Source organism: Tauraco erythrolophus, chromosome 6 (assembly GCF_009769465.1).
Source record: "Tauraco erythrolophus isolate bTauEry1 chromosome 6, bTauEry1.pri, whole genome shotgun sequence".
Classification (NCBI taxonomy): domain Eukaryota; kingdom Metazoa; phylum Chordata; class Aves; order Musophagiformes; family Musophagidae; genus Tauraco; species Tauraco erythrolophus.
Window position 1 is genome coordinate 57,883,755 of NC_141470.1, and position 14,251 is coordinate 57,898,005.

The window sequence follows — 14,251 nt, forward strand, 5'->3', positions numbered from 1 at the left end:
CACCATGGTGATTTTTAGGAACAGTAATCTCTACTGCTGTCTGTGGTCCACAAACCCCAGTTAGGACAGCTGAAAGCAGTGCATGCATACTCTTTTATCAAGCGTTAGTGGTACCACCATCTCCCCATTCATTTTGGAATGGTCTGTTGATTTTTTTTTAATTTTTGCTTTGTTAAAGCATTGTGTGAGGTATGGCACAGTGTTTGTGAAATGTATAAGGACTTTTCTTGTTTTGCAAAGTAGAAAAATAAAAAAAAACTGCAGGAAGGAATTACATGCTGGAGATCTGAGCCATTTAATTTTTTAATTTTGGAAGAGTGGAAATGTGAAGAACATCATGTAAAAATACCTCTGCTTCATTTAAATCCAAACTCTTTAAATCCAAAGGTAATTTAATCTTTTTATAAAGAAATAAATAACAGTCATATGAGATTTTATGGCTCTGATTTTCAAGAACAAAACTTAAGTGAAATGTTGTGTTACTTTTACATTTCTAGGTTGTTGCTTGCTTAATTGCATCTGTATGTGGAAAAGCACGTGTGCATCTTTTGCTCCATTATTCCCTTCTGATATCTTGCAGACCTTTAGACCATGAATTATGGCTTGAAAAACACCATGCTAAAGCAGAAATGAGCCTAACTGAAGTATAACGCACTATCTCATTACCTGCACACATTTGGCATTCTCTTATTTGGTATTTTTACTGGAACCCGCACATTCATGCCTGCCTGTGTTGCATTCTACCCAGCCTTGTGAGAAAGCACTGAACCCACTTAAGAGAGGTGGGCTGCATTTCGGACTTTGCCTAATAGTCTCTGAAGACCTTAAGCAAATATTTTAATCAATCTATGCTTCAAGTTTTCTTACTGTAGAATAAAATTGTGAGATTAAATCATTTGGAAGATTTCACTTTTCTTTCTTTTTTTCTTTTTTTTTTTTTTTTTTTGGGTAGGAGGATTCAAATGTTCTTTGTGCTATTTTGAGTCTTTTGAGGAACATTCTTAATATTCTCCTACTAATGAGGATGTAACTTGCATGTCTTCTGGAACAGATGAGTACATGTAGCCATTTGTGAAATGGCTATTCTCCATTTACTCTGGAGATTCACCAGCCTCCTGAAAATTTTCAAGGTTAATCTAGGTTATTTTATGAGATGCTGGTTTAGAAAAATTCATACTGTAGTTTGATCACTATCTCTTCAGGTGTTCTTGTCAAGCCACATTCAAAATATCATACTTCTTATCCCCATTACTAAATCAAAAGTAGGTAACCGCTTATATACTACAGTACAGTATATACTGCATATTTACTACTATGTAAAAGTAGCATTTGAACTCTTGTTAACAGCTGTATCTGTAGCACGCACATATATTGGATTGCCTAGTTCATTTAAGATTAGAGAACTTTTAAGGAAAAGATATAAAGTCCTTTCTCTGGCAACAAATCAAACACAATTATGAAATATAAAATAGTTTTTCAAGCATATTTGAAAGTTGTAGCCAGCGCATTCCAGGAATGCTCTTACAGTGAAGGATGATAATGAGAAACCCATCCTATGCTTTTGATTGTTTGGTCAATACTTGCTTTTCTGAGATCTAGTCAAACAATTGACAGTATACAGGGAACATCTGAGAAAAGTTGTGGCCACTTTGGATTTGGTTAATACTTGATGAATCTCCAGCTGTAGCAGTGTTAAAGCAAATGAATCCAGACAGGCTAAACAAAACCCTAGCCCTTTAGTGTATGGAAACATTATATATGAAAGTCTCTGCTCTGATGTTTGTAGGCAGAATCTTATGTCTTTGTTAATGAGAGGTGGAATAGATATATTGAAACTGTAACCTTTGCTTATAAAGAACTGATTATTCTGCCTCAACAGAGAAAAATCAGAGGCAGAACAAGGTTCAGGTTTCTCTCTTCATGCAAGAAAGATAATATTTTTTAGCCAAACTTTTAGATGGGATAGCAGAATTTCAGACTGACAGCCTGAAGATCAGCTTTTCGCTAAAGGAGTGAATAGAATACCTATTAAATTTTTCATTTTATTTTCTATATCAGCATCTTAAAAATGTTTGCATGATCCCAGTAATCTGACGTTAAAGACGATGGTACTTTAAGTGAAATGCTATCATGTGTGGTAGTGAGCTTCACGTCTTTCAAACAACCTACAGGCTGCCCAGAGAGGTTGTGCAGTCTCCTTCTCTGGAGATGTTCAAAAACCCGCCCGGACGCGTTCTTGTGTGATCTGATCTAGATGGTCCTGCTCCGGCAGGGGGATTGGACTAGATGATCCTTTGAGGTCCCTTCCAATCCCTAACATTCTGTGATTCTGTGATTCTGTGAACATTTTGGTCTTTCCTATACACAGTGATACCCTGGAAAGTTCACAATGCTATGGATCCTTGGATATCTGTAGGAGTACCTAGGATTTCTAGTACACACATTTATTATTACTACTGTAGCCCACTATTCATTATTACTAACGCAGAAGACTTCAATAATAAAACACATTTATTATTAGTGATGTAGAAGACCTCAGCTCTCGGCCCATGGAGGGCGCGATGCCTGCTGGGAAGTGTAGTCCGTGACCGCCGCGGGTGGCCCGCGGCGGTCACGGACTACACTTCCCAGCAGGCACCGCGCCCCAAGGGCGGGGCGAGGGAGGGCGGCCGTCGCTCGCCGGCCCAATGGGCGCGGGCGATGGTGGGAGGTGAGCGGCGGGGCGGGCGGACCGCCTGCGGGCCCCTGGCAGTGCGGGAATTTCGGACGGGGCGGAAGGAGCGGCAGCTGGGCCTGGGCACGGAGGAGGTATTTGCAACCGGCGCCTGCTTTTGGGGTGTTCTTTTTTGAGGAGGCGGGTTTGAGGGTGCTGTTTTATCTCCCCTTCGCTCCGCCGTGCGTCCCCGGCTCTTTTCGCCCGGTTGCGGCCGGTTTTTCCCGCCTCTCTCGCTGAGGAGGCTGGTGGGACCGCCGGGGCCCGTCGGGGCCCGCTCGGGCCTTGTTCCTCCCTCTCATCTGCTACCGGGGTTAGGGAAGGCACCTTCCCTGCTCCTCCCGTGGCGCTGGAGGCATCTCCCTGGGCCGGCAGGGAGGGAGGGAATGGGGGCGGGTGGGTAGGAGCTCCCGCAGTTTCACTCCTGGGGGGTCTGTTGCACCTCCTTTCCCCACCTCCATGGCGTGTTAACTCTAAAGCTGCCTTTGATGGCAACGGTCTAACTTGCTTTCCTTCCTGATTTTTTTTTTTTTTTTGGTGTTTTTTTGTTTTAGCAGTATGGCAGGGTGGGGGAGGCGGAGTAAAAGTCACATTCAGTGCCGCTTAGAGGTTTGTCACCTTCCGGAACATCTCGGTGCGGCTAACAGGGAAAACATCTTAGTTGGGAGGCTATCCTGAGTTTTGCTTTAAAGTAAACATAATATTTTTTTTATAAATGCAAACCTACAAATCACAAATAAAATCTGCAATTTTAAGATCAGGACAGGCCCGTTGTGTACGAACTGGGCTAAGCTGTTTTCTCTCTGTCGGTGGTTGTGTTTTTTCTTCACTTCCTATTTCTCGCCATTTGCCTTCCTTGTTTAAGACTTGTGCGATAGCAGACAGGGTGAACTGTTGTGTTCTTTGGTTTTCAATTTGTGCTTAAGGCTTTCATTAATTATTAGGGAATCCATAGGCCCTTCTTATCATTGCCAAAATTTGTAGCCATTGTGAAGCTTCCTGTAGCTATTACTGTGTCAAAAGACTTGTTCCTTCCTCTGTAGGAATAAGCTGCCCGCTTAATTCTTGGGGATAATTCCCAAACGAGGTAAGATTCCTAATGAATTTCAGAGCTGTTGATTTTTATACAGTATGCCAGACTATCAAAAAGCCTTTAAGTGTCTCATTCGCATGCATAGGTACTTGCATTTCGTTATGTGGTGAGGTGATTTGGAGTGGCAGACGATCTGGTACCTTGTAAAGCTCACTGTGTTCTTTATTGCAATAACTATGTTAGTGATGCTCAGGATTTTCAGGAGAACCTTAAATACTGTTCAGAAGAAGAAACCGCATTTGTGAGATAGCAATTTTAAATTAGTTAGCAACACAGTAATTCCTTTTGTATATAACTGTTTCCTATCTCTGAACAAGCTGCATTCTGAAATTTTTAAGTCTGCCACACAGCAGTGTTTAATAAAAACAAAAAAACAAACCAGAACAAAACCAGAAAAAAGTGTTCAGTTTGCCCGCTATGATGCTATTGTGATGAAATGCTTGTCATTAATTGTGGTCCACCAATGTACATTTATATCTTTTGTTTAAAATGACATTTTCTTATTTCTTGGGGAAAGAATCTTAGCGTTCTTTCCCCGTAAGGACCATTATTTGTCAGATGTCTTAATCACCAGGAAATGAGATTATAATGGTACTCAAAAATGTAACACAATGATAGACCAGTCACCGAATGTCCCACTTATGCAAGAAAGTCTTTGTTCACTGTTTACCTTACTTGGTATTACAAAGTCACTGGTACCGCAGGTAGGTTTTTTTTGGTAGTTTCTCCTATGAAACAGTTCTACAGCATTCAAGAGTCTTGAAGTGTTGTGTTCTTTCCTCCCACTCATTGAGCAAAATCTTGTTTTTGTTTTTTGCTTGTCTTTATTTCCTTTTTTGGAGGCAGACTTAGATGTCTTGCTATGACTGATGAACAGTATTAATGACTGTTAAAAATTAGATTTCAGGTCTTGCTGGGACTACCTATTCATGAAGAGGAGTGCAGGTCACCAGCATGCCTTCTCTGTGTTGAGAATGAAAATAGGTCCTACTGAGATAAAAATGACAATTTTCAGACAATAAAAGAGGAGGATCAGGAAGAAACTGGTCTGACTTGCCACACAGCAGAAATACTTCTTTCGAAATAAATTTGATTTATATTAATTTCCGAGCTTTATTGAGAATGGATGCCAACGCACATTGAGAAGTGGCTATTCATATGTATTCTGAGAGTTCAAGTATCGCTAGAGTAGCAACCATTACAGACAAGATTTGTAAAGATAACACCACTAATAGCACTATTGGTGCAAAATTGTCTGCATATCTCAAGTACAGTATATTCAGTTTCTTCCAAGATGTTTTATTAGGGAGAAGCAGGAGAAATAGCCTTTGTAGTACCAAGAGGCTTTTGGAGAGAGTTTAGACAAATAGACTTCTGCTGTTCATACTTGTCAGTAGCAAAATCTTTGTTTTGAGCATATTGTAACCACATAAAATGCTGCTGTTTACAATCATGCACCTTGAAAATTGTTCTTGTCAGATACCTAAGCTAAGTAGGGTCAGGTCTGTTTGATACTTGAATGATAGTATAGTACTTGACATCTATGGCACTCTGTTTCCAAGGACTTCAGCGTGGTTGCAGGCACTAATGAATTAAGCTTCACAATACCTGTGGGATAGAAAATATTTCCATTTACTGATGAGGAGAGGTAATTGAGATGCAGGAAAGTTAAAGGTGATTTTGTATATTTTTTTTTTTAGGGGGTGTGCGTGAATTTTTAAAGGTGATTTTAGGGAGAAGTAGATTACTTTATTCCAGTTGTGCAATGTACAGTAGGCAGCTCTACATCTTGTTTGCTGGTTCGTAAGTCTCCTGACAAACCCCTTGTGTTTGCTGTATTGTGAGTTGAAAGGCACATACAATCACAGAATTTGCATTAAAATATCATCATCTTTTTTTTCATTGTTTTTGCCTTTTTTTTTGAGTTCTATATTTTCATGTAGAAAATTTTTGCAGTCTCCAGGTGTTTTTGGTTTTCAATCAATAGAAGATCCTTGAATTGTTTTACCCAAATAAATGTGAAAGCATGTGCAGCCATTGCTTAAATATTACCATGGATAACAGCTTTTTTGCAAAAGAGTGAGTGCTTAGTATTGTGCATGCTGCCCATTGAAAGCGATCAGTGTTTGGCACCTATGGCCTACTGATAGTTTGACCAACTTGTAAGTAGGCACAGTGCCATCTTAACAGATGGATATGAATATAGACAGCCAAGAAACCATGTATCTGTGTCTAGTGTATTTGTTAAGGGCAAGGTTCCCAGCTGGGGACGTTCAAACTTATGTCCATTTTGAATTTTAGCTTTTAGGGATAAAGGGAAGTTGTCATTAATTTATTTTTTTTTTAACTACATACCTTCAGGCATACAATTATTGACCATGTTAAACAAAAAAAGGAGGAGAAAAAAAAAAAAAGAAAGAGGGGAAACACCAGCTCCTTCTTTAATACTCTTGAGGAGCTATTTTAAGTAAACTTAGTTCCCTTTTAAGTGAGACTGCTATCAAGACACTCACTGTGAATGTCAAGGATGTGAACTGTATCAATAATTTTTATTTCATTGGCTTGCTAGCTTTATTGAAAAAGAGGCTAGAAGTTTTTCTTCTACTGGACAGCAGTCTGTCCAGCGCTCACACACCGAAGTGCATCTGTCCAAGTCTCGCTGAAATTATTTGTAGTAACTCAGAGGTCAAGGGATGCAGTCCTTCAAGCACGTCTCTCATGTTGTTTTTAGTTTGAGGACAGTATACACATTTTGTACATGTTTTTTGTACCCTTTAGATGACAGTGTGATCTTGTTCTGCATCTGAGTCATTAGGCAACACTGCTGATTTTTGTGCTTTGTTTTTCTCCTTATCTGAGTCAGTCTTGGGGCTTCAGTCTTCTGGTTTATTTTCCCATTACCTCTTCTGGTTGTTTCAGTTTTTCCTTTGTTTTAATACTTTTCCTGATCTGCATGTCTTGAGAAGCTGTGGAAAGGTCTGCTGTGATCTTTTTAGCCTACTCTTGTAAGTGATATCAACACGTAGCCATTCCTACCACTCTCTGTTCCTTCTGGAGCTTTGACACCATTGTATTTTCAATTGGTATGGTCTTAGCTGAGCTATCTGGAATTGTTTGGTGCTTGGAAGTCTCATTTTTCTCCTATCTGGAGGAAGAACCTTCCTCTGAGACAGTATGGTATATATCACCTTGAAGGTTAAAAAAAAAAAAGATGATGAACAGGTATAAAGAGAGCAGTTTCTTGAAGATGGGGTATGGAAAAAGCTGCGAGTAAAGTTAGTCTTAAAATTTAAGTGTAAAATTTCTAAACTGTATCTTGATTATAGGGAAGAATGTTACTGTATAGACATTTATAATCTCAAAATAGGCAGTTATAGAATCACAGAATCATGTAGGTTGGAAGAGACCTTGAAGGTCGAGTCGGACTGTTAATCTGACACTGCCAAGTCCACCACTAAATTATGTCCGAGTGCTACTTCTACACGTGTTTTAAACACCTCCAGGAGCGGTGACTCAACCATTTCCCTGGGCAGCCCGTTCAAATGCTTGACAACCCTTTCAGTGGAGAAATTTTTCTTGACATCCAATCTAAACCTCCCCTGGTGCAACTTGAGGCCATTTACTCTTGTCTCATTGTTTGTTACTTGGGAGAAGAGACCAACACCCACCTTGCTACAACCTCCTTTCAGGTAGTTATAAAGAGTGATAATATAGAGAGGTTAAGTACTCGTTTGTGGATGATCTACTAAATGCTGCCCTGTGAAAAATAAGCAGACTTTCATTTTTGTTACTTGCAGCTATATAGGAGAAAAAAGAATTAACTACTTGAACAGCTTAATTTCTTTTTGGATTTTTTTACAGCCAAGAGGAATTCCTCATAGTATTACTGAAGACTTGGACTATATGACACTTCTTCAATAAGCAAGTTTCACTCTAGGAAAACTGATGAGCTTGATTTTATTAATTTCATTAGTTTACTTTTTTCTAAGTTTAGGCCTATGGTTGGTTGTGATTGAGAACAATAGATTCTGAGATTTTTCTAGCATGTATTATACAAGGTCTTCCAATAGGTTTCTCTTGTGAAGATTTTTGCTGTTAATTTTTTTGTGATGCTTGGAAAAATAAGTTGTTTCACTTAGAATTCATGCTAATGAAACTACTTACTGTATTTCTTTTAAAGTATCTTTGTAGTAACAAATTAAAACTTCAACGATCCATAGTTTTTCATGCTTCTAACAGATTTGTACATAAAGTAAGTCTGGTCAGCACGTAACCTATGGTGTTTTTTTTCCTTTTTTCTTCTCTTCCTCCAGGGAAAATGCCATATAATAAGAAGGCTGCTGGAAAAAGAGCCCCTGCAAAAAGGAAACTTGCTGAAGTGTTTGCTCTGGGGGAGGTTCTAGCAGATACATCAAGAAAAGAATGGAAATTAGGTGTCCCTATAGGGCAAGGAGGCTTTGGACGTCTGTACCTTGGTAAGTGTAGTTATCTTTGATAATGCTTTAAAATGGAGAGTAAGATGTTTATCCTTATTCAAAGCAATAAAAAATTGACTGTAAGTTAGAAATGCAGAGTGTCTTCAAGTGATCTTTTTTACTAGAACCTTAACTTGGTTCATGATGTTGGAAAAAAAATGGCAAGAGTGAACAAATGGTCATTGTAAGAACTGTGGTTGTATGAGATTCCAGTGGTAGTTCATTCATTTTTTTTTAAACTAAAATCTCTTACTTTTTAGCAGTGAAAGTATTTATCTAAATCTGATTTTCGGTCTGGCTGAAAGAAGGGATTTTTGCATGAGTGTCTTTATATCACAAATTCTGAACAAAAACTGTCTAAGAATATTCTGTGGAGACTACTGATCAGCCAGTATTTTGGCTGTCTTCGACTTTGCTGCTTTTGACTTTTTCGCTGCTTTTGACTTTTTCATTGCCTTGTGGACTTCTCTCATAAGTCATATACTTTTTTTGTCTGTAACCAGTGCTCAAAACAAATTGAAATCATAGAATCATATGGCATAGGCTGGAAGGGACCTTAGAGATCATCTAATCCAACCTCCCTGTCATGGGCAGGGACGCCTCTCAACTAGATCAGGCTACTCAAGGCTCCGTCCAACCTGGCCTTGAACACCTCCAGGGAGGGGGCATCCACAACCTCCCTGGGCAATTTAATCCAAAGTCTCACCACCCTCGTACTGAAGAATTTCTTCCTAAGATCCAATCTAAATCTGTTCTCCTTCAACTTAAACCCATTTCCCCTTGTTCTACCAGTGAACACTCTTGTAAAAAGTCCCTCCCCAGCCTTCCTGTAGGTTCCCTTCAGGTATTGGAAGGCAGCTATTAGGTCCCCCTGAAGTCTTCTCTTTTCAAGGCTGAACAATCCCAGCTCCCGCAACCTGTCCTCGTAGCAGAGGTGCTCCAGCCCTTGGATCATCTTTGTGGCCCTCCTCTGAACACGCTTCAACAAATCTATGTCTCTCTTATGGTGGGGACACCAGAACTGGACGCAGTATTCGAGGTGGGGTCTCACAAGAGTAGAGTAGAGGGGGAGAATCACCTCTCTTGACCTGCTGACCACATTAATCTTGATACATCCCAGGATGCGGTTGGCCTTCTGGGCTCCATGAGCACACTGCCGGCTCATGTTGAGCTTCTCATCTATAAACACCCCCAAATCCTTCTCTTCAGGGCTACTCTCAACCCACTCTGTGCCCAGTTTGTATTTGTGCCTAGGATTGGCCCAACCCAGGTGAAGGACTTGTTGAACTCATGCAGTTAGCACTGGTCCAATTCTCAAGCCTATCAAGGTCCCTCTGGATGGCATCTCTTCCCTCAAGTGAGTCCACGGCACCACACAACTTGGTGTCATCGGCAAACTTACTGAGGGTGCACTCAATGCCGTCATCCATGTTGCTGACAAAGATGTTGAACAGCACTGGACCCAGAACAGACCCCTGAGGGACACCGCTTGACACTGGTCTCCATGTAGACATCGCACCATTGACCACAACTCTTTGAGTGCGACCATCCAGCCAGTTCTTTATCCACCGAGTGGTCCATCTGTCAAATCTGTGTCTCTCCATTTTAGAGACAAGGATGTTATGTGGGACAGTGTCAAACGCTTGCACAAGTCCAGGAAAACGACATCCGTTGCTTTACCCACGTCAACCAGTGCTGTGGCTTTGTCATAGAAGGCCACTAAATTAGTCAGCCATGACTTGCCCCTAGTGAAGCCATATTGGCTGTCACCAACCGCTTGGTTATTTTTTATGTGACTTAGTACAGCTACCAGGAGAATCTGTTCCATGATTTTACCTGGCACGGAGGTAAGGCTGAATGGTCTGTAGTTTCCCGGGTTGTCCTTGGTCCCTTTTTTAAAGATGGGAGTTACGTTTGCCCTTTTCCAATCTGTAGGAACCTCACCAGACTGCCAGGACCTCTCAAATATGATGGCTAGTGGCCTAGCAACTTCAGCTGCCAGTTCCTTCAGGACCCGTGGATGTATCTCATCAGGTCCCATGGACTTGTGCACCTTCAGGTTCTCTAGTGTTCCTGGACCTGATCTGCTCCTACCCTGGTGTTGTGGGTTAGGCTGCTCTGGCAAACTAAACCCTACACAGTGGTTCTTCACTCTCCCAGACCCAGCCAACATCCTGTGTGATTTAATCTTGGACTTTAAACCATCAGCACAGATCTTGTTTTGCAATGCTGTTTACTGAATTTGAGGAAAACTTCTAGTGGATAGTGTTCCATACTTAGTATCTCTGTTATTTGAACAGATGAACAGAGGTCTTGAGGATACATCAGGGAATTGAAAGAACTTGATTGCCCCTAGTTGTTTTCAAAACAATTTTGAAGGGGCGAAAGTTAATGTGATAAGGATGATAAGGTTTTCCTTTGCTCTGCATTTATGGTCTCCTCTTGGTGAAAAAGTTGCATTGAATTATACTGAGTTGGAAGAAATAGTTAATAATCTGTCCTGCTTTCAGACTGAACAGACTGCAGCATAAGTGAATTAAGAAGGAAAACAGGACTTAAGGGTGGCTTCTTGACAAAGAAGCTCTCTACTACTTACTCAGCCTTGCTCAATGAGCTACTAAATTTACTGAGAGTGGAGTTCCAGCTCACTCAAATTGTGTAGTCTTTTGTGTTCAGAACTCCTGCTTTGTTGAAGCCACAGCTTGCCCTCTCTTTGCTTCCCCATCATTTGCACAAAGCTGTGCGCCTGAGTGTTCCTGTACTTTGTGCTTGCCTAACTTGGTGTCCTTCATACCTGTCTCCTTCTGTCACAAATACAGCCTGAGCTTAGTAGCAACTGAAAGTCACTTTCAGATATGTTACATGGCAAAATAGTATAGAGAATGTGTTTTTCATCTTTATATCCACAACTGCCTATGTTCATCACAGTCCTAGAAAAGGAAAGAAATGTTGTTGACTAGGAAAAAGTTACTGAATAACAAAAAAGATCTTTATTTGGTAAACTGCCTGTTCTCCTCAGACAGAAAGGAGAATGCCAGACCATATCCATATAGAGTAGTCTTGCCATACAGAGTAGTTCCCTTACCAAAGTCTAAGGTACTGATGTACATTCATGTCGGTACTGAATTGCTTTGTCATTTGTTTGTCAATGCTGCGTAGTAAATAAATGTGTGTTTTTGTGACAGTTTCCTCTCCTACTACTAATGAACGCTTCCTTTTTAACAGCTGATGTTAATTCTTCAAAGTCGGTTGGCAGTGATGCACCTTATGTTGCAAAAGTGGTAAGACAGCATTTAAATCTTCACAATGTGAAAATGTTTGTTCTAGAATAGCACGTGTAATTTAAAACATCTTCTGATTGAAAATATTACAATTGCATGGTGCTGTTTAAAGTAAAAGTAAATGTGGTGAGAATTGGGACTCCTGTGTATGAGAGTGGATAATGGAACATCAGTGGAGTTGAAAAACGTTCATGAAATGGATCAGATTGTGTTTCATTTACTCCTTCCTGTAAACAGACCAAATATCACAAAATGAATAGAATCTGGCTAGCTTTTGCAGAATTTCTGTGATTCAACAGTGAGTCTGTGTGAATTGTTGCTCACCACTGGATGTTGGTAAGCTGACAGATGGCTTGGGAGTAGAAACAGCAAAACTTTGATTCCCGAGGTCCCCACAGATATAAAGCCCTTTAATTGTTTTATCATAAAACACATACACATTCTAATTCTATTGAATTAAAATGGCATCGACACATAATTTTTTTAACCTAAGATTAGTCCAAAGAAAAAGCATTGTTAGTAGTTCATTTATATTGTTGCAAATCAGCAAATTCTTCTTATTAAAACCACAAGAAAATTTCAACTAATATTAAAATATAAAAGATTTTCTTAAGTTGATTTGGCTATGTTATCTTCCTGACGTATAAAGTATTTTTTCTTAAATTCTGCTAGATTATATTTTGTATAGATCCTACCATTATGTATGATTCCCTGGTAAAGTCTTTAGTAAAAAGCCTGGGAATATGGGAATAGCTATAGTAGATCCAGACCATTTGTCATCTTGCTGGTACTTCTGGTCCTGTAACAAAAGCAAATACCAGAAAACTGTACAAGAACTTCACAATGTAAAAAGTTAGTTCTTCAGCACAGTTTGGAATGTTTTATTCTTTTATTTATTAAGCTGTATGGCCATTCTGAAATACTTTACCTCAATAGCTTGCCACTTCTGTAAATACGTTAATACTTTTAACATTTGTTCCTAGAACTAAAAGATCAGGCTGATTTAGAATGAAATACATTTTAGTTAGTATGTGCCTTTAATATTGATATCTATATCTGCTGACTACAGGGAAATTCTCAAGTACTGGTTTTGGTACTGTTCAGACACCCCAAGATACTACTGTTGGTGATGACTCTCTTTCTGAAATGTTGTCACTTGCTGAAAAAAGCCCTGCTCACGATGCAAATGTCACACTACCAGACTTTCAACATCAGGCGACTGCTGCTGCCTTAGGTGTTTGTGGGCAGGAATGCCGCACAGACCAGGGGCCCCAGCCTGCGGCTGTTACATGGTGGTGACCTGCTTTTGTATGTCCAGCCTGTGCTGTTGAGGGCAAGGGGTGCCAATTATGCAGGAGCTGTGGCCTGTTTTAGAGGCAGATAACAGACGTTCAAGTTCTCCGCAGTGACTTGCCCATGAGAGGCACTGGGTCTTAATTCCTGTCTCCTGACCAGTTTGGACTGATCAGGAAGCAAAGCGCCATTTAACTTCCATGGAAGAATCAATCCAGTTGGACTTGCTTGGAAGATCATCAGATATGCATTATTTTATGCTGTGCATAATTGCTATTCGCCTCTTTCCTGAGGTTGAAACCTGCCCATCTGGTTTTCTTCTCCTCCACTTTGGGCTCTGAATATAAGAAGAGCTGTTGTAACTTTTGGATTGCTTTTATGCTAGGTTGACTTTGTTGCAACAATTTGTAAATACCCCCATTGCTAATCTCCCAGATGACTATTCACTTTTAATTTGTCTTTTACAATTTTGTCTCTATGGCAATAAAGAGTAGCCCCAGTCTTTGTGCTGCCCTCACAAACAACCCGTAACATACTGTGCCTCTACAGTCTAGTATAACATAACGACGGATAAGGGCCTGTTTGCTGATGCCTGGGTGGTTCCTAGTTGATCCATCAGCTGAAGCAAAGTGGTTCACAGCTTTGAACAATTATTAGTGTTTAACAAAATATGACTTCTATAGTAACATTCTTCAAATTAAACTATTAAAGCGGGATGGAAATTGGCTTAGTCTTTGACACATCCTCATAGTATTGATGTCTGAGCAGTACGAAATGAATCACAGTTTTTATTTAAAAAAGAAATGCTTTTTAACATGTGGACCTTTCAGATGTCATTGTTCAGGAGTGGATGCAGAGTTTAATATCACTTCATTAGATTGCTGACAGAAAAAGATCAGAATTCTTAAAGTACTACTTGAAGAAATTTGTTGGATTTTGACACATACTCCATAATCTCTTTCATTATGATATCTTTTTTAATTAGACTTTAATTTCAGTTTTACAAATCATGTGTTTAGAATGACCCTGGGCATAAAGTTGAAGAAATTTGTATTTGAAGTCTTTCTGGTTTTAATGTATTGTAAGATGACTAGTATGGCAGATATTGGACATCATTACATGAGCCTTTTTAACATAGTGTTTGCATTTCTTTATCTGTATGTAAAATTAATGGTATTATGGGGAAACAACTTTATAGTCAACATGAAGATCTGTTTTGTGGTTAATATCCATCCCCTCAAGTACAAAAAGATACCAGATTTTCAACTTTTACTCTAGATGTATCTAGAGAAAGATACATCTTTTTCAGCACTGAGACATATTTTTTGTGGAATAATTTATTTAAAGATAAATATTTTAAAGAGTTTTTAACACCTGCAATTTTCGCTGTATTTTA

At 39.6% G+C, this 14,251-nt stretch overlaps 1 protein-coding gene across 1 annotated transcript in view; it reads left to right on the forward strand.

Annotated features, from left to right (window-relative positions):
* Positions 1-2,760: 2,760 nt before the first annotated feature.
* VRK1 (VRK serine/threonine kinase 1) overlaps positions 2,761-14,251 on the forward strand; it is a 35,336-nt gene continuing 23,845 nt past the window's right edge. The window contains exons 1-3 of the mRNA XM_086613229.1: positions 2,761-2,808; positions 8,120-8,281; positions 11,507-11,562. Of these exons, the coding sequence (XP_086469355.1) occupies positions 8,125-8,281; positions 11,507-11,562 (213 nt within the window). The 5' untranslated portion in view covers positions 2,761-2,808; positions 8,120-8,124. The remainder of the gene's footprint in view (positions 2,809-8,119; positions 8,282-11,506; positions 11,563-14,251) is intronic.